This window comes from Protomyctophum parallelum, assembly GCF_964188405.1.
Source record: "Protomyctophum parallelum genome assembly, chromosome: 9".
Lineage (NCBI taxonomy): Eukaryota > Metazoa > Chordata > Actinopteri > Myctophiformes > Myctophidae > Protomyctophum > Protomyctophum parallelum.
In genome coordinates this window covers 36789363-36811266 of record NC_139706.1, presented here as the reverse complement: position 1 = coordinate 36811266, position 21904 = coordinate 36789363, and the positions used below count along the sequence as shown (strand labels likewise).

Genomic DNA, 21904 nt, shown 5'->3' with positions numbered 1-21904 from the left:
CATCAACATTTCAGAAAAGCTTTATGGAGGGTTCCGAGAGGGGCTAGCTAAATATCAATGCTCAGGTGAGAAATTGGACTGTGAGAACGGCTTGAATATGAATTAGTTACTGACATTTTTAACATAGGCCTAATGTAGGCTACCTTTTGTATTTTGCAGTGGCTGACAGAGAAACTGGATGCTGAAACTGCCAGACAGGCACATGCTAAATATCAATGCTCAGGTGAGAAATTGGACTGTGAGAACGGCTTGAATATTAATTAGTTAATGCAATAATTTTTTAACCTAAGCCTATATGTCAGCAGTCAGTCATACACACATATACTATAAGGTAGGCTACTTTTTGTATTTTGCAGTGACTGCAGCCTTTGACTGAAGTCTCTGAAGAAGATAATGGATTGGGCATTGTGTATTATATGCCAACAACACACCACTGAAGCACTCCGATGCCCTTTACATTAATTGAGAACACATTCCACCAACGCAAGATTCACTGCTGCAGCACGTGAAGCGAGTGGTCTACCCGTCTGGGATCTGGGCCACGTCTGAACTGGCCCAGCAGCCAACCCCCAGTCCAGAAGGATGGGGATGGACATTGGATGTTGACAAGCAGGTCTGGCTTCCTTTGTGGAGCACTCTACCTATGGTGTCAAAAGCCTGCAATGAACTGGTCAAGTGTGGTTGTAAGCTTGGTTGTGGTGCAAGGTGCTCATGTAAGAAGGCACACTGGAATTGCACAGCTCTTTGCAGTTGTAAATGTAACAGATAATTTGAATGTTGTTATCATTCACTTCATGCTCCATTTTTCAATGTATCTGACTGCTAAAAGAGTTGAAGATGATGTAAATATGTTGCTAGAATGACCTATTTATTTGATATTGGCACAAATAAACATCTAGTTATATTCTCAATGACCTTATTGCATTCCTTGACCCAGATAATGTATATTTTGACACCAAGATTGACCTAAGTGGCTTAGAAGCTGAGATAGTGGCACTTATAGATATTACATGGTGGCCATCTTTGAACGCCAAGATGGCCGCCTTCTGACATCTTGCTGACGTGGCTCCCCTTCCAAAATGAAACGTATGGTTATGGAGAACATGTGGAAAAAATTTGGCGCTTTTGTCAGCCGTGTCCACATTTTTTTGCTAAGCTGCCGTACTATAGTTGTTACGTCCCCATCAAAGAGGTCCAGGTGTTATTTTGTGCAAAAGCTCCTTATTGGCTATTTCCCCTACCATAAGCCCTAAATGAATTGCATTGAATTGAATGGGATGTATGGGGTGTTGTGCTAATTTGCTTATTTCCATCTAAATAAGTAGTAAAGTGTGCCGCTTGGGTTATTTACATTATGAAGAGAGGATATATACAAAAAATATATAATTTTGAGCGATGGAAATAAGCGAATTAGCACAACACCCCATACATCCCATTCAATTCAATGCAATTAATTTAGGGCATATGGTAGGGGAAATAGCCAATAAGGAGCTTTTGCACAAAATAACACCTGGACCTCTTTGGTGGGGACGTAACAACTACAAAGAATGGTAAGAAAGCCTTTTAGTATGGAATTCTCCTTTAATACAACTCGTATTCCTCATTATGTTTATGAGAAATAATTGTGGTCTTGCGCATTTCAATTCTCACTCTTCTTGAATCTTTGTCGAGCTTTTTTTCTTTTTTTTGTCATTGTATGACAGACATTCTAGCTTAACTGTCGTCAAGATAAGCACTTTGACTCTGCCTTGTCATAATCTGCCAAGCAGTCCCATTTATGAAGGCTTTTGTGATGGCACAGTTGCCTCAAAGAAATATTGTCCACCACCTTGTGATGGCATTGCTGTCACAATGAATATTATCTCTTGGTCACAATCTACTGGTTTGTCGATGATGCCATAGGTCTGTATACCAGATGTTCAGTGAAATAATGGATTTTTGTTCCCTCTCTGTTACAATGTGTCCTTCACAGGGGGATTTACCATTGTGTCATACAATCCTTCATCTCATAAAGTAAACAGCAACACTCATGTCCTCCCTCTATATACACAGCTGAATGAGAACCTTAGAACATGTGTAGTACAGTATGAGCACACAAACAAGTATGTACGCACACACGCACGGTTAACACTTAATTTGCTGGGGAATTTTTCAAAATAATGGCGCTAGTGCCAGCAGAGTGCCAGCAGATGAGGCATATTTCACTCCGAAAAGCCCCGCCTTCCGTTACCCCCCAAAACCGTGTAGTACAGGCATTATATGGGGAAAAAAGGGGTCAACCTCCAACTAATTGCAAAAAAACCAAACTCAGCTGATTTTGGATCTTACATATGTCCTGAATAACATACAAAAAGTTGCCTGGAATTGTCTGAGGGGAAAGTGTTGAAAATGACCTGTACAGTATGGCCACCATAGACATCCAATATAAGGCAAATAATTTCAAATTTTCCTTTTGCTTTAAGTAGCATGTGACATGTCAAACTAGGGTGTTTTCACGATGCTGAGTCCATTCCAAGCATTAGTTTTGCATAAAACACTCCTTGGGCTAATACCGGCCATAGCCACTTGCCCAAATGTGCTGACCTCATCACATTTACTTAAAGCAAAAGGAAATTTTGAAATTATTTGCCTTATATTGGATGTCTATGGTGGCCATACTGTACAGGTCATTTTCAACCCTTTCCCCTCAGACAATTTCAGGCAACTTTTTGTATGTTATCTAGGACATTATGTAAGATACAAAATCAGCTGAGTTTGGTTTTTTTGCAATTAGATTGAGGTCAAAAATACATTATTACTGGACTAGTGAGGCATAATCTTCTGTTCTTACCTCACGCTGGTACATCTAAACTCTAAAGTCTCTCTAGAAGCGTTTATATTCCGAACGAGATGCTTCCTGAAGTGAGAAATGAAGACAGAACATTGCTCTTTTGGTCAAAACCATGGAGAGCGCCCTAGATTTAGATTTATGAGCCATTCTAATCGGGCCGCAAACAAGGAAGTGAACGGCAGTGCACATGCACGAAACAGGCACTGAAGAAGGAAAGGCCAACCAAAATAAATAAATGTATATATTTTTTTACATCAATAGAAAATACCTAAAAGCCTATAGGCCTACATGGGTATTTTGGCCGATTACTGGATGGAGACCACTCCCCCCCTCTAGTGGTACAAACTGCCAAGCACTTCCGGCAAGTTCCGGGGTATCTGTCTGTCTGTAGCATAGAGAATAGGAAAACTATTTGGATGCCAACTGCCATAAAACCCCACGAAGAAGAAGAAGAAGAAGAAGAAGAAGAAGAGTATAGGAATAGCATAACAAACAATGGAGCTGACGTAACTTGAATCGTCTCTACTCAACAACACTACTGCTATTTTGGACTGTTTTTATTTTCACTATCTGGATATAATGCCGAGGACAGGAGCAAATTGTGCCGCAACACAGAGATGTACTGATTGTATTTACATGACGCGGGACGGGATCAAGGCTGCTGCAGGCATAGTCTCGAGTCGATACGCAACGCTACTTTTATCTTCTATATTTATATATAGGCCAACTATCTACACCAGTTATGCCATTCTTACATGCAAACTGTGATTGAGAGTTACCGGTATGCGCAAACTCACGAGGAAGAAGAGAAGCAGCAATAAGCTTACAATAAGCCATGTAATGGTAAAACTGCTAATGCTAAAGCTAGTTAGCATTTAACTATCGATATTTTTACATTATGGTTACAATTAAGTAAAAGCTCTTTTCACTCATGACATTGATTATAATTAAAATACAAACTCATCACTGCACATCTCTGAATATGCTGTGCCTGCCCTTGTATTCTCTCTTCCGTATAAAATTAAAGTGTGACAATTACTATAGTCTGGTTAAACTATTAGGGCAACCACACTAAAAATGTTTTGCAAAAATTGGCCTCCTGGTGGCACTGTAAGCACCAAGATTCCAAGAATGTAGAACAGAACCAGTTCTACAGTAGAACCAAAGTTCTTTAGGTGGAAAAGGGGCCTCTGTGTTGGCTGCAAATGCATCAGTGGAGTAGTTCTTCTGAGCAAATTGTGCCTAATAGAGTCCATGGAAGATCTACAATGTAGTGAATACAAAGTGGTACCGGATGTTTGGCTGCTGACATAGCCTATTAAAAAGATGGTAATTAAAAAGCTCACGGTCAATTGGGCAAACTGTTTCAGAGTACACCACACCTGAATTGGAGAGAAACAAAGAACATACACCCACCTTTTATAGCTTTTTACGACTAAAACAATTTAAGGTATTTACAAGCATCCACAAACCTTTATACGCATGCACGCACACACACACACACACACACACACACACACACACACACACACACACACACACACACACACACACACACACACACACAAGATTGAGAGCCTATTTATTGCTATGAAACCACCTGAGGCACTGCTGTGTCCAGGTGTTTCCACCCCACTGCAGCTGTTGGCAGCAGTAGGTTACTAGGTTCCATCAATCAGTGGGGGGTGATGTACTGACAGGCAGGCAGCGGCAGCAAGCCCACGGGTCAGTGGTCACACGTCTGATGACATGTCCCTGAGACGAGGTCAGTACTGTTGTGAGGCCTCACATTTCTGGGGCTTACACCTCCAAATACATCAGTCCAGGGGTTCTCAACCTGTGGGCCGTGGGCCCCCAAATTATTGGCAAAACACAAAGTTTTTTATGATAATATGATATTAATATTAAAAAGTGACCCGGAGGATTGGTGTAGACGTCCGAGCACCCGCTAATCCAGCCTGACAGCATGTCCAGCAAGTCCCGATCCTGACAACCGTGTTGTGTCTCTCTCTCTCTCTCTCTCTCTCTCTCTCTCTCCCATTTCAGTCTACTGTACACTATTTAAAGTGATACTTTTGATCCTAGTCGGAACACAATTGATCGATTGATCATTCAAATTAACATGCTCTGAAAATACACATGGCCCACCCACCCGACCACTTAGCAGGGCAGCCAAAAGGCTGCACACTGATCCAGGAAAGGTTGGGAGCCACTGCATTAGTCCATCCATCAAGACAACCGTTGTTTTCATCAACTCCAGTTTTAAACACATGAAGCCAATACTAAAGAGATGTGGCGTTGTAGAGGGGAAGGAGTGGGCCATGGCTAGACCCCTGGAGTATAGGGCTTAAGTGGTTAACTACAAGAAACAAGTGGGACTGCTGAGACCGTAAAAGCCAGCTGTTTCTCTCTAACTCCAGTCATTCTCACTCATTCTTTCTCTCCCTCTTTTTTCTCTCTCCTTCTCTTTCCCTCTGTCTTTTATGGCTTCATCTGTCCATAAGCAACCACATCAATGCACATCCGCACGCGCACGCGCGCACACACACACACACACACACACACACACACACACACACACACTCTCTACGCGATTTTTACACGATAAAATGTGCACATAAGAACACATAAGAATATAACATAACATTGCAGCGCTGACTGGTAAACCAAACAGCTTGGAGGAATTGAGTATAATTTGAATGCTAAATGTGAATTTCTGCTTCTTGATTGACGCTTGTGGTGAGATAATTACTGTATGTATGAGAGCTTTCGAAATCCACAAAGGTGTATATGATGGGATAGAATTATTATTTGTTTACTGCACGTTTTTTAATTGGGTGAGTAGTAAACCAGGCAGTGTGTGAGAATTTATCAATAATTTACAGAATTCACAGTAAAAGAGGGAATTTGAATAACAAATGATTGCACTTGATGACATGAATGAAAAAATGTCCGCTTCACTCACTTTGAAGAACAGGGCGAATGCAGTGAAATTAAGGAATAGGCCACAATCAAACAATCACAAAAATAACGTGCAAATAATAATATGCAAATAGAAGTGCTGAAAATAGGCTACACTGAGTATTTTACACTGTATTTTTAGAATAAAAAGGGCAATTTAATTGTTTTATTCAAAGATAAAACTTACCTGAGATGTATCTTTCAGTCATAAACATTATAAAGAGCCACCATTATGTGAAAGTATTTAATTTTATATTGTAATAATATGGCATATAATAAAATATGGCAGCAATGATACAAATGGTGAATATCAACATCATTAGAAGTGAACATGCTAAAATGTCCATTAACAGCCTGTTGTTTGTTATCAGAGGCTTAAAGGACTAAGGAAAGCTTAAGAGAAGTTAACTGCCAAGGTCTAGACAGTAAAAATCCTAAGTGATGTCTCTAGTTTGCAGGCGTTAACATTAATGTTTATCGGCAGTGAAATTGATGGGGTCAAAAGTTTGACACACAGCTGTGGAGTAAGTACAGCTGCCGCTAACGTGTGGGTGTTGTGAATTAAGTAATCCTCTGTTGTGGTCAAGAGCTACAGTATATCTATTAAGGGTGGTGTGTGACTGATCTTACAGATGAGTTACTTCTCTGTTAAGCAAGCAGTAGGCCCTAAGAATAAGATTTCATATTATATATTAAGCACATACAGAGAATATAGCCTAATCAGATCAGCTTTATTATTATTATTATTTATCATCGGGAGCGGATGATATCGTTACGTCATGTTGTAGTATTGTTTTGTAGTCGACAAACAGGAACAACAGGCGGCGGCAACTTCCTTTTCCCTCTCAATAAAAGCTCTCGTAGCCTGTAGCTTTTATTGAGAAAAATCGGTTTGAGGGAAAAGGAAGTTGCCGCCTGTTGTTCCTGCCTGTCGACTACAAAACAATACTACAACATGACGTAACGATATCATCCGCTGCCGACAGGATCATATACCCTAAATCAGGGTTCCCCAATTAATTTTCCTCAAGGGCCATATTTTGACTAGCGTACCAGGCTGGGGGCCGAGTCTGCACGCGCGAGGTCGAGGTCTTGAAAAGGATGCCCAGTTTGACATGCATAGGCTACTGACCCCCATTTAATGCCATTTATATCTGGGACCCTTAAAAACAAACACAAAAAATAACTTTTTTTCTTTTCTTTCATGGGCCACAAGGGGGCGCTCTGTGGGCCGCAAATGGCCCGCGGGCCGCCTATTGGGGAACCCTGCCCTAAATGAAATGGTGCCCAGGCTATACACTGATTCACCCGCTTACATGTACGTATATGGATATACTACTTTATTTCATCATACAACATGACATCATGTTACTACGTATTCAACAATGTTCCTTTCTATACTATGACTCATATCACATTGTGTTACCGCAATCGTCAGTTCTTTGGTTATGGACCGTTGAATAAAGCTTATTTTGACCAGGGAGCAATCTGGGAAATAAATCCGAGATAAAGGCATTTGAAATAACTTAAACAACTACAAGTTTCCCGTTCATTTTCTGTTTACTACTTCGCCCAGCAACCCAATGCTAATGTATGTAGCATAGCATACGTCCCGAGACCTAACTCATACCACTATAAAGACCATAGGACGTATATACGTCTTAAGCACGGAAGCGTTGGATTTGATAGGACATAAATTAGGTCTTAGGCAGTCAATGTGTATAATTAGGACCACCTCAAGGGGTGCAGGTCTATCCTACAACATATTACAACAGTGGGTAAAATGAGAAGGTACAACCCAACACAAAAACACTGCTTTTATTGCATTCTATGTTGCTATTGTAATATCGTATGAGCGGCTTATCCAGTCAACAATAATTAGCCAATTACTGTAGATATGGATCATTAGTCATTAGTCAAACTTGCCATTGTCAGCAGAGTATTACTAACACACCCACATCAGGAATGCTCCAGCGTTCACAGTGACAGTTTAGGCTTACAGGAACTTGTTGTGAGGAGCTACATACGAATTCATTGGAATTCTGTGCACTATGTAGTCATCTATTCGGTGTGTAATTTTGCCACCCACAAACTACAGGCCTCTCAGTTAAACCAGTGATTCCCAAACCACATCCAACCTGCCGTCCCTATTTTGGCCATGTCAGTATAGTTGAAAAGTTTGAATGTAATTTTCTTTAATTTAATAATCATAATTTTTCCTCAAACTTTAAAAAATAGCAAAAATAACAGACCTACAATCTCAATGCAATTAATTGCACTACTTTACTAATACTATATTATGATCACTATTTTCGCTATGAATAAAGGTGTACCTTATATTTTGACTTGCCTATTGGTGTGTCTTGGGCACACTAAAGTTTCAAAATCACTGATTGAGACAAACATTTTTGCTGCATACCAAAACTGTATTTAATCACAGATAAAGAGGTTGATTCGTGGTAATAGATGATAATCCTTGATGTTCCTTGGAACAGCCGTCTTGAATCCAATGAATCATCTCCAGCCTATCTGACAGTGATAAACAGCTTTAGAGACGTGCTAAAGCTAAAGGTCTGGAGCCCCAAGTGGGGCATAATAAAATGTAGAAATACTCTGTTACAAGTGAACGCCTGGAATAAAAATAAATAAACTGTATATAAGTAAAAGTACTATTGCTATCAAAATATACTTGAAGTACCAAAAGTAGTTCACAAGTTGAAAATGTATAATTTTCTTTAAATAGCAGTTTGCGACGCATTGTGAGCTTGTAGATCTGCTATTTCCAAAAGGCAGAAATGTGGTTAAATGTGGTTAATGTATGTTTTGTAATAATAATCTAAATCTACAAAGTAACTAGTAACTAAAGGTTTCAAATATTGTTTGTGGAGTAAAAGTACAATATTTGTCTCTGAGATGTAGTGTAAAAGTAAAAGTATTGAACATTGGAAATACTCGAGTAATGTAAAAGTACCTCCGAAATTGTACTCAAGTACAGTGTAGCTACTTGAGTAAATGTAATTAGTTACTTTACACCACTGTGCAGTGTGCGCACATACACAAACACACAATGTATTATGATCTTCCCTGTAGCAACCGACTGTGTCACGATGAGGTTGATGAGACTCTCATACCTTCTTAGTGCTGTCAGGACATGACCCGCGCACGTACATTGGTGTTGGTGTTGGCTGTAGTGTACAGTACGTATGCCGTTTGGCTCCAGCTAGTCGCCACCAACAAGCCGTGGTGGGCGGGGTCTGGCATCCAGAAGACAGACGTTTCTGGATGTTCTATCTTCTGTGGCAGTATGAAATGCATTTTTGTCTCCACCAGGCCGAAGGCATGGGGAGAGAGTATGTTTTGCACTCTGTCCTTCCGTCTGTGTGTGTGTGTATGTGTGTCCGTCCGTCTGTCTGTGGACAGCTAATCTCCGGCACCGTTGGCTTGATCGCAGCCATACTCTGCACACACACTCCCTGAATGCCACAGCTGAACCTCTGCCCCAAGGTTTTCACATTGGCCTCTTATAGCGCCACCAGGAGACCGCTTTGTGCAAAGGAAAATTGGACAGTACACCTACAGATTTTGTCCAAACATCACGCAGATTGGTACACAGTCTCTCTAGAGCCATTCAACGAAACGGGTCTTTCATATTTTTCAGACTCCATCCTGTTGTCTAAGTTTGGCTTCCAAAGTTCGCAGGAGTGCTCAGTTTCAAACAAAATGCTGCAAATCATGAACACATCGTGTGATTTCCGTGAAATTGTGCATGCACATTCCCACTTAGCTGATGAAGAAATGCCACTTGAACATTTTCAACTCAGCCTCATGGTGGCACTACAACAGGCCAAGCCGCGTCACACACACACACACACACACACACACACACACACACACACACACCTGTAACTCCTAAACATTTTGCCAAACATCACACACACTCCTATCCGCCTGGTGGAGACCTGTGCCCAGATGGGCACTTGTTCTGATTCAGGGAGCCATTCCGAACCGTAAGTTGGCATAACTCTACAATCCAAACTCTACCCGCAAATCTAGAAATCTATTTTAACCATGACACAACCATTTATCTTGCGATGACCAGTAGTCATTTGAGTATTTCTCAAATTCGACTATACTTGTGGGAATGTATAGTAGGCTACTGTACACGCGCACACACACACACACACACACACACACACACACACACACACACACACACACACACACACACACACACACACACACCATTTTACAAGACATTTCTTGAACACAAACAATAGTGGATGCGCAAACTTGAGAAAACTCTACAACAAGTGCATCAGATACAGATCACGGGTACAAAAAGCATCCCCTTCTCCATATATGGCGACTGCCAATTATTGCAGACACTGAACAGAATTTTGCCGATGCCTTAGCTCTCGGCTTGGGCATGCCTGCAATCTGCAGGCCCCTCACGACTGATTTGTGGACATTACCGAGGCTTCCAAATATGAACACAAGTAGTTTACATCTGTAGCCAAGCTGTATAATAGCATCCTTAAGACGCTGGTACTTAAGCACCTTGGTAAGGAATGCTTCTTCCAGACTGTGGTCAAATGTACATGCCACTTCCAAAATGGTCACTTCTCTACTGTCCTCATCAACAACAACAATATCTGGTGTATTAGCTGTGACATCTGAAAAAGCATCATTTTCATTATTGTGCATGAACATGGCAGTTGAAACACGTGAATGCTTATACATTTTGGCAGATGATGAAACATATGAACTTATGTCCTTAGCTAATAGGTCAACAATTCTGTCGTGCCTAGCAATGCACACACACACACACACACACACACACAGTTAATATTCCCTTCTCACCATGTGTTGATGTCCTCACGTACAGCCAGAGCGAAATGTTGAAACACAGACTGAAGATGTCAGCTCTGTTGACAAACCCTCAGCTCACATGGTAGGCAGCTCTGAAGCCAAATTCCCACAGCATCTGTGATGCCCCCCAGCCCAATCACAGCCTCTTCAAAAACTGCTAGGCTGTTATTATAGCCGTTTTAGCTTAATAATGTTCAAGTACAAACATGTAACATTACTGCATGATGTTATACAGTACGTGTCTGTGTGTGTTCGTGCGTGCGTGCATGCATGCGTGCGTGCGTGCATGCGTGTGTGTGTAATTTCATATTGACTGTGTGTGAACACATGAGTATGTGTGGGAGTGTGTGTTATGACCTGATTTATACATGGTTGCGCACCGGTGTCAAGCACTGAATATAACAGCTCCACAAGCTGTACAAAATTATGTGTTGTGAACTCTGCTATTTCCGTGCGCGACACCCTCGCGCAACTCAGTACAACTCAGGCTCAAGTCTGACCTTTGAGGACAACCTCCAGTTCATCTCGCAGGATGTCAAATGTGCTGTATCTTGAGCTGGTCTGTGGGATGACGTTCTTCTTCAGCCATCCTCCACAAGCATACTGGTAGAAGTTGTCACATGGGTCCACATTGGCATCCATGTTTTCAATCAAACGAGATGCTATATGGATGGAATGGAAATAAGCTCTGAAAACTGTGGGAGTTATTATTTATTTAATTGTTTATTTCATACATTCATACAAACAGACCAACACACATACAGTCATACACCATCACAACACACAGTGCTTACCTGATTGTGTGCAGTCAGCAGTAGTGCAGATCTCATCTGAAATAAAATACACAACAAGCCATCACTCCCTATTAATATTGATAGGGTTCACATAATCTTGCAATTATCAAGTAAGATAACTAAACTGACGCGCCTAGTAATTCATTCTCTATCATTCTGTCTATCAGTACTAGGAGGGACTGATAGACATGACAAGGACTTCAGCTTCTGTTGTCCGTAAAAAAAAAGTTAAATTGTGCATGTGCTTTCCACATGCAACCCCCCTACTTACGCACCACCCCCCCCCCCCCCCCCCCACCCCCCCTGTATACAGCAAACACCAACACACACCCTCACAAATACAGTATATATACAGTGTGTGTGTATAGAAATATATATGTTTTTGTTTTGCTTGGATTTAATCTATTTTATTCTTCTACCAAACCATGGTTGCTTGTGACCTCATGAGGCAGTAAATAAAACCCAAATTAAAGTAATTTCTTATAAATTCCCCTCGGGTTGACCAGTCGTGAAGACAGTCGGCTGGACTACAGAAATGTTGTGCATTTTATGTAAGGTGTGTGTGTGTGGGGGGGGGGGGTCTATTTTATTTGAAGGCACGCTATTTCGCCTGCGTCATAATAATGCACTTTCATGTGCCATTTCCTTTGACACTAATGTATTTTGTGGCAGTATCAGAGTCGTATGGGAGTTGAAAAGTAAAAGACCTTTGCACACTGCATTCATCTCTCTGGCTCAGTGATTGTACTTTCGCACCGTGGAGGCCCTAACAACACCCTTGGTTAAAAACAATGAGGTATGCATGACTTGACCATAATTGTACACAGATTCCAGGGCAGAGTCTAAAAGCTCTTTAGGGTTCTCTGCATATTAACCTACTGTACCTTGTACCCGAATACAGCAGTCAGTCCATGATGTTCAGTTCACTCTATGCATGCAAATTGTAAGAGCACAATTATTTGTTTACGTACTCACTGATGGAGAGACATTTTGGCTGATCATTTGATTATTCCTAACATAACTGGGTGGTTCGCTTATAGCAGACATGTTCAAAGTTCGGCCCAGGAGCTAATCGTAGCATGAGGGCAGATTTTAAATGGCCTGCAGCTTCCTTCCTAGTATTATTTATGGTTATACACTAGTCATATGAAATTCATAGGCCTACTATGATGTTTCAGAACGTTTTGAAATTAACCTGGGCAGGTAGACTTTGTAAGGATTCCTGCTTCTACCTTGTGTTGCCGTATTCTCAAGATGTGAAAGCAAGGCTATGTGTATATGTACTTTATTTCATTTGAATTACATTTGTGTAAAGACCTTTTCACATCTAGTTAGATTTTGCTACATTGCCAGGAGATGCAGTCGGCCCTACACTATTTTCATATATATATATTTTTTTTTAATATTTATTTTATTTGGAAAAAGCAGTACAGTATAGACAGCATTTTTATGTATACATAGGACACAAGTGCAATTCCCAGGAATATTTTTTCACCCCTCTTCCCTCTCTCCCCCCTCATCCCCCCTCCAAGTGGCTCCATCTCCACTGTCTCTGTATAATCCTCGTTTTCTTCAGATGGAATACATATGGCATCAAGTCAACACATATTTTCAAACATTTCAACCCCCTTTGAAAAAAAGTGCTAGCTTAAAGTCAGAATTTCAGAACTCACCAGTCTTCTGCGTGACAAAGAGGATGACGAGAGCTACAATGACGATGAAGAGCAGGGAGACGATGGTGATGAGACCAATCTCAAGGGATGTCCATCTTGGCTTCTTAGCCGACTTTGGGGCGTTTGTCTCCGTCATGCTCAGCTCTCCTCCGTCAGCTGCTGGCTGTATCAACTCACCTACAGTAGGAGAGGAGACGAGAGAGGAAGGTCAGGGCAGAAACAAGAGGGAAGGAACATATGAGCCTGAATTTGTTGTACAATGGAGTCGAGTACCGAAGGTAGCCGGCAATGTACAAGCTGTAACAGCTTGTAGATATTTGTGGCACGCTACTCCATTGTAGCGCACTTAGGTAACACACATCTACAGGTGTGCTCTGGGCTAAAGATACTTCAGTTTACAGATAACTTCAACTCCATTGTACAACTAAAATTAAGATGAATGGGGAGGAAATGAATGAAAACGTTCAGAAGCTGTTGTACATGATTAAGTAATAAACGTAAAGCAGTACAATAAAGTAGTTGTCTGGAATAGAATCAATCCCCCATTTCAGTCACTTGTCAACAAAGTGCAAATCGAAGAGAGGAAATGAAAGGTGTACTATACGTGATGAGAAAGCAGCAGCAGACACCAAAGGAACAACAAAATCAAAAATAAATATGGGAAACAAGCTTAGAAAATAAATAAGTGGGAACATTTCTTACCCTTTATCTATCCTCCAGACAAAAAGATGACTTCTATAGCAGAGAAAGTAAAGGGTTCTTTTTTACTCTCGGTTTCCCTGAGGTATTGATTTCACCTCTGAAGTCTGGAGGCAAGTGAAAACTCATGTAACCAGCAAGCTCTCTAAAGGCAATTAATCCTTAATCCTTAACTGACGCAACATGTACGCACGCATGCACACACAGACACAGACAACACACACCCTTGCCATACACACTTTTACAAGCTGATGTCAAAAGGTACCTTGTCTTAAAAATGCTAGCTGGGATGAGTGCACTCTGACCAGCTTCAAAGGTTCAAGGATTGAAAGAGGTTTATATTTTTGAGCGTTGCCTCCGCTCCATTACACAGCTATGTGTATATGTATGTCCCTGTGTCTGTCCCTGTGTATGTCCGAGCACAGAAAGCTGCAACACGGTAACTCTGCCATTTCTCGACCATTTCGGACGCGGGAAGGCTTGCCGGAACCAGGCCGGCCCCCTGGGCGCGTTCCTGGGGGATGTTGCGGGGACCCACCATGGACCCCCACACAGTATAGTTGAACAGCTCACTTCACACAGGTGTGAGTTCTACTCACTACAAGTAGCTACAGTACAAGTAGCGAAATGTTGGTGTGACATGCTCCACAGACTGCTCACAATATATAACTACAAAATATTAGGGCGAGAAGCGACCTCGCCCTTTATCCGCCCGGGTGACAGCAGACTGCTGGGCGAGCGCTGGTGCTTTGGCATGGGGGGTCAGATCAACATATGGAATGAATTCTGTACTGGCCATATATGGAGTGTGTCTTGAGTGTACAGGGTTTGAAGAGGTCAGATCAACATATGGAATGTCAGAACAGGTCAGCTCTAAGGGTGGCAGCGGGGGCAGTGTCTTGAGTGTACAGGGTTTGATGAGGGCACAGGTAGGGCCGGGGCTTAATTTTCGGGCCTGTTGAGAACTCGAGTCTAGAGTTTGAATGGACAGGTATCAGTCAAAAGGGATACATCGAAGAGGAAGGATGGATGGGGAAGGATCAAGATATGGAATGTCAGAACAGGTCAGCCCATATACTGTAAAGAGATCTAAGGGTTTGAGGTTTGAGGTCAGATGTATGGACTTAATATATATATGGACTTAATATTGAATATTGATCTCCATCCCTGATGTCACGTGATGTCACGACCCCAGGCATGAATATAGTCATGCCTGGGTTGACGGACTAACTAACTAACTAACTGACAGGAAATGCACATTTCCATAGTAAATGCGACCTGTGGTCGCAATAATACAACAACGAGTCGAGAGACCACAAATTCTTAAGACACAATTACACACATACGCAGCGGTACAGTTCCACTGTGCCTCCAATCATTCTCATGTCTTTTCACAACATGGCTTGTCCGCACAAACCAAGATCGGTGTCTACAGAGCTGTTGTGATTCCAACCCTTCTCTATGCGTCAGAGAGCTGGACCCTCTATCGGAAAAACATCAGGACCCTGGAGAGGTTTCACCAGCTAAAGCTGCGGGCAATCATGGGAATTGGCTGGGAAGAACGCATCACCAACAATGATGTTCTAACCCGTGCTGGCCTCCCAAGCGTGGAAGCGATCATCGCCAAGAACCAGCTGCGCTTCCTCGGTCACTTATATTGAAAGGAAGACTCATCCCTCCCCAAGCAGACTCTGTTTGGTGAACTGGCCCATGGTTCTAGGCTGCTAGGGGGATCCAAGAGACGGCTGAAAGACCAGTTTAAACAGCTACTCACAAAGACCAGGATCCCTGTGGACAGCTGGGAGGCCCTGGCAGTGGACCGCTCAGAGACCAGGATCCCTGTGGACAGCTGGGAGGCCCTGGCAGTGGATCGCCCAGAGACCAGGATCCCCGTGGACAGCTGGGAGGCCCTGGCAGTGGATCGCCCAGAGACCAGGATCCCTGTGGACAGCTGGGAGGCCCTGGCAGTGGATCGCCCAGAGACCAGGATCCCTGTGGACAGCTGGGAGGCCCTGGCAGTGGATCGCCCAGAGACCAGGATCCCTGTGGACAGCTGGGAGGCCCTGGCAGTGGATCGCCCAGCCTGGCGTGGCACAATTGCCAGTGGTGCTCAGAGACTTGTGACCGACCGAGCACAAGCAGCAGAGAAGAAGCGCCAGCAAAGACATCAACGTCTCATGCTACCCCGCCCACCTCCAACACTACCGTGCCCAGACTGCCCCCCCCCCCCCCCCGGCTCCTCCACTCACACCTTGGACACCAGCAGGCACACAGACGGAGAGTCCAGCTAGGTCAGCTAGTCCAGAAGGAGAAGAAGTGAACGGCTGAGGAGAACAGATCCTCGTTTTACGAGGCTGCCATGATGATGAGAGTTGCTGGCCAATATTGATGACATCAGGGATCTCCATATATGGGCATTCCCATATATGGACTTAATATTGACGACAATATTGATCTCCATCCCTGATGATGTCACGTGATGTCACGACCGCCGGACTAACTAACTAACTGACGGGAAATGCACATTTTCATAGTAAATGCGACCTGTGGTCGCAATAATACGTCGAGAGACCACAAATTCTTAAGACACAATTACACACATACGCAGCGGTACAGTTCCACTGTGCCTCCAATCATTCTAATTAAACAACTAAACAACTATTTAGTGGCCATTTCACACAACTGCAAGAAAGACTGCAGGTCACAGCATTATCTGACACCCAGTTTCACACGCCACCACATACAGTAGAAGTTTAGCATTCCACTTTGATAACAGCACGATAACTTTCACACCTATTTAACCACGGTTCTATACTGTCTACACTCAAGGGAGCGACGGCTCAAAATGGAACATGTATTTCACAGCTCTGATGCAGTATTGAATTTTCGTCACACAGCATAGTGGGTTTATTTGTATGGGAATATGTAGTTTGTGTGTGTGTGTGAGCATGTGCTGCATGTGTAAACTGAACATGCAGGAAGAAGGTTTATTGTTGGGTTGGCAGTGATTACTGATTATGTGTGCCGGACCGGTTGTAATCCTGATTTGCATCATGTAGAATGCAATGGTCCAATGGAACAGATCAGAGGGAACCCTAGAGAGAGGGAATGTTATGGTCCTAAATCTTTATACATAATTCACTCCCTCTCATTATGTTGAGGCATGAGAGGTGTGTGTAATATACAGTAAAATGATCAGTGTTGGCCCAGGCCGTAGCGTAACGGTCTGGGCACCGGACTGGTGATCCAGTCGCGGTGTGCCGCGGGTTCGACTCCCGGACCCGACACGGCCCTTACCGCATGTCATCCCCCCATCTCTCTCCCGTTTCCTGTCAGCCTACTTTCTATGCCTTAAAAAATCAATAAAGGCGTAAGCCGCAAAAAAATATCTTAAAAAAAAAAAAAAAAGATCAGTGTTAATGTAACTCTGAGTGTACATGCAAAATCACACATGTAACCAAAAGGTCTATTTTGCTACATGCCTTTTTGTACTAGGTAAAACAAATTATTCTAATGTCATCATAACCCTTTCCCTATGCTACTGGTTTCTTCCAAAAGCAGGTCTGCACTCTGTAGGCACACAACACTCAGTACTGGAAGAGATTTGGCTACAGCTTAACGTAACTCCCTAAGTCTGCACAATTTGATGTGGATGCAGGTTTGCACGGTTCGGTTGTTTAGCCAGAAGGCCAAACAACCGGAGGAGTAGACGTCAGACAGTGTAGCCTGCCTGACGCTCCGCTCAAATGTCTGGGGTCTCTTCCACCCTCATGTTAGCTGTGCATCATGTAATGTAGCTTGCCTGACATTCCGCTCGCACGCACCGCTCACATCTCTGGGTTGTCCTGTCCTCCTCTCATGCACAGCTGTGGCATGTCTTATCCTTATATTTAGAACATTCGGACCATATACAGGTGTGCACTGTACGTCTTTAGAAATTCAGGTGTGTACCTGTAATGTTGTTTTTATTTCAATTATTTTTGTATGTATATTATTCTGTGAGGACCCCAGGAAGAATAGCTGTTGCCAGGTGTAACAGCTAATGGGGATCCTAAATAAACTAAACTAAACTAAACAATACATAGCAAAGTATGAAGTTGACTGGTCGAACAGTTCTTGAAGGACAGTCAGGCAGTATACCCACACAGAGATTCCCTAGAAGTTATAGAGCTGGCCTGGGCCGTGGCTCAGCGGTCCAGGCACCTTGGCTGGTAATCCAGTCTGGCAGTGTACCGCAGGTTCGACTCCCAGTCCTGACGGCCTTTTGTCTGTCCCTTCATAAAAAATATTAAATGAAGGCGAAAGCCACAAAACGCTCACAACAACAAAAATCATGTGGAAGGGATGTATAATGAGTGCTGGCATTTTCTTCCTTTCATCTGTGCCCCTTCAAATTATTGGGGTGAAGCAGACAAGATTTATCTCTTTTTCAAGATAAGTAGCAGCAGAAGCTAAAGTGAATAACTGAGAACACACAAATAAATAAATAAATAAATAAATAAATAAATAAATAAATAAATAAATAAATAAATAAATAAATAAATAAATAAATAAATAAATATCTAGTTTTTATGTACCCTAACCCCTACAAAACAATCAATTCTGTTAAGTTTTAAAATAATAAGAGAATCCTCTCAAAGTCTTTGAATAGAGAGAGAGATGTACTATATACACACTATATATTATCAAATGTCATATGTCAGCAGCAAATCACATCATTACCACACATTTATTGCATGAGGTAATAATCAGTACAGACAAAAATAATCTTGTAATTGTTGCGTCGCAGTCCCGCCCCCTTTCATGACGACATGAGACCCAGAAGTGAATTCCCCTCATTTTCGGACAAAGCCAACTCGAGTTGTGAAAAATTGTTTGTTGTCATGATTTCTCACAACTTGAGTTGGCTTTGTACGAGGCTTAAAAGGTCTTTAAATAAATACTTTTTGAAATGTCTATGAGGAAAATGAACGGGGAATCATTTCCTGGGCCCTGGTCGAGGGCGGGACTGCGACGCTCTATTCCCTGCACCACAGAGTAGTGTTAACCTGACTCCACCAGATGGGGCAGCAGAGAGTACACAGGGGGCGGAGTCAGGTTAGAGTAGTGTGCGTGTTGCTTTCAACTTATCCTAACCTTAACCCTTACTCTACACTACAAAGAAACTGTCCCCAACACCAATTCTGTCCCCAAGTAGGCCTACACATGTTTCCCCAATCCCCAAACAACTCCTTTGATGGTCAAAATAAATCTTAGGGAAGCATGTACATCTCAGAAAAAGTGTTAACGGGTGCTGAATAAAAATATATGCGTACAGAAGGAGGTAGGATGTCCACACTCCGCACACACTGTCTGTTATGCTCCCAAATAGTTTATTAAGGGATCAGAATTAATGTTTCGACCCTTTCAGGTCTTCGTCAGGGATTCTCATCCCTTAAACTATTTGGGAGCATAACAGACGGTGTGCGGACATCCTACCTTCTTCTCAAAATAAATATTTCCCAAAGTGAGACCTGTTGGGAACACAGACTGTGACACATACGCACGCGCACACGCGCGCGCGCGCACGCGCGCACACACACACACACACACACACACACACACACACACACACACTTTCACTCACACAGACACACACATGGTATACCGGTACTTAATTACTGCTCTGTTTCTATATGACTCATTAGGGTTAACATTGTATATGTTTAAGGGATGCAAATGCCTCCACACATGCAATCATAATAGGTTATAAATTGCAGGTCTCTGACAATAATTTACTTGTCAACATTATCTCACTTCACTTGTAACAGAAGGCGTCTCCCCATCTCTCTCTATCACCACATTTGCTGTAGGCTATCAATCACACTTCCACTCTGCTGTGTCTGCTATAGACATAGATAGACAGTCCCCATGAGGTCTCACAAACTACTACAAAATTAAGCCCATTATTCACTGAGACAAACACATTATTCGACCACAAGAGCCTATGGAGTTAAGTCCAAAGGTAAGTTATGATGGCAGATGGCATATATATATATATATATATATATATATATATATATATGTGTGTTATGTTCAACTTCTTAATTAAGTTTAAATAACAATTAGAATTTCCCATTGAATAGCCTATCCCTTTAATGGTCAAACTGTTTAATCCAAATGGACCAGCAAGGGCAGAATTTTATCCATTTTTAAACTCAGATTTTGACTGTTGTGGAAGATATAGGCTAGCCTAAAGTGATTTATCACAGAAAATGTATTGATTGAATACTGATTGAAAACAGCTGGCAAATAGTAGTCTAGTGGTACGATTTTACAATGATTGTTAAAAGGATAACACAATAAACATTAAAGGTCTAAAGGTCCCTGCAAACTGCTGCGTTTGTAGCGGCGTTTTTCCGTCAGTTTTCCGAAAAACGCATCAGTGTGCAGTATCCAGTGTAATTCCTATGAAGGTACATTAATAATTATTCAAATAACATTCTATGGCTTGCCTTGATTGCCTTCTATTGTCAGGTGAACACTCAGAACACATATTCAAAAGTGCAGTGCACTATACCATACACTACAGACAGACAGTAGGCTACATATCGTAGGCTATAGCCTATAGGGATATGTTGGTGAGTTGTCAACTGGGCAGCATGGGCTGGGCGGCTGGCCATATATCGGCCAGACCGCCGCGCAGCCTGCTGCTGCCCTGAACAAGACGCACGCATCTAATTGCGTGCCATCTCCTGTTGCACACTCAAAACTCCAAGCAATGGCTTGATCAACTGGTGGTGCATGCCCGCTTCGTGATATAGTTACTTTACTCAAACACATGTATGCTGCCACGCATGCACGCACACGCGCACACACACACACACACACACACACACACACACACACACACACACACATACGCACCCAACTCTCAAACACAACTAGCCTACGCACGCGCGGACACACAAGGCATCGCATCGCAGCAACGTGCTTGCATGCCTTCTTGAGAGGTGCATTAAACGACTTACCAGGGGTATCAGGAAATTTTCGGTCGATGATATATATGGGCATCACACACCCACTAGTCACACATCTATCACATCCACAGAGCGAACCAGCGCGGACTGAAAATCTGGTAACGGTGATTATCTCACTTGCTTTACCGTGATTTGACGCTCTAGGCTACGGATCCCGCCTCGCTCTTCCTTGGCTGTGTTCAGTGAGCACACAGTGCTTTCTGTATTGCCTACATGCAGTGTCGTGTCTAGCATGTAGTCGATCAGTCGATGGTCGTCTATTTATCCATCAGACTCTCGCGTCGCAGATATTCTTATAATGTGATCAGTCAGTTGACTCTGTCCACATGTTCTGACGTGAGTGAAGTAGCCTGGTGAAGTTCCCCGGGTTCCGCGAGTCGCTGCTTCCTCTACAAGGCGGCGTTTAAAAGTGAAAAAGTGACCCTGTCACACCATTGGCAGAACGCTCTCCTAAATAGCTGAAGGGGTTCAGGTGAATGGCGTGAGTCACCGCTGCTTTTGAGGTTTAGGCTAACACAAGGTTCTTAATGCGCTTCCAGAAAGTCTACTCTAGTCTAATTTAAATGTAGCCTGCCCTACAGTGTACCATCATCACTCATCTGCCATAGCCTGTAGTCTAATGTAATGATCAGTAAAACATAAAAGCAAAATGTGCTCACTAACGGATCCTGGGTGTAGCCTAATATTTTACCTGTATTTAAACTAATTAAGAGATCAGCCTTTAGTCAAGCTTCCATAATTATGCTTTAGCCTATGCTACTTTAATGCGTGTGAGGCTGCAAGATCATATATTTAATATGACAGGGAAATGGTTCTGCACCATCCATTTTCATTTTTAGCTATCGGGCAAATGATAAATCACTGAACCATTTGTGAAACGTTTCCCAGTTGGTCTTCTTTTCACAAAAAAATAATAAATACAAATTAAAAGTAATAAAATAAAATAAAAATAAAATAAAACTACATATGTACCCCAAAGGCATACCTTTTTGAGGACACCAAAGTTCACTTAAAGGTCACTCTTGCCAAGACCAATTAACTCAGCAAACAAGTGATACT

General features: G+C 42.4%; 1 protein-coding gene across 1 annotated transcript in view; it reads right to left on the bottom strand.

The window, feature by feature from the left end:
* LOC310864363 (neprilysin-like) overlaps positions 1–21228 on the bottom strand; it is a 55081-nt gene extending 33853 nt beyond the window's left edge. The window contains exons 1-4 of the mRNA XM_083773021.1: positions 20837–21228; positions 13128–13304; positions 11455–11490; positions 11161–11322 (exon numbers count right to left, since the gene is read on the bottom strand). Of these exons, the coding sequence (XP_083629147.1) occupies positions 11161–11322; positions 11455–11490; positions 13128–13304; positions 20837–20879 (418 nt within the window). The 5' untranslated portion in view covers positions 20880–21228. The remainder of the gene's footprint in view (positions 1–11160; positions 11323–11454; positions 11491–13127; positions 13305–20836) is intronic.
* Between the last annotated feature and the right edge of the window lie 676 nt (positions 21229–21904).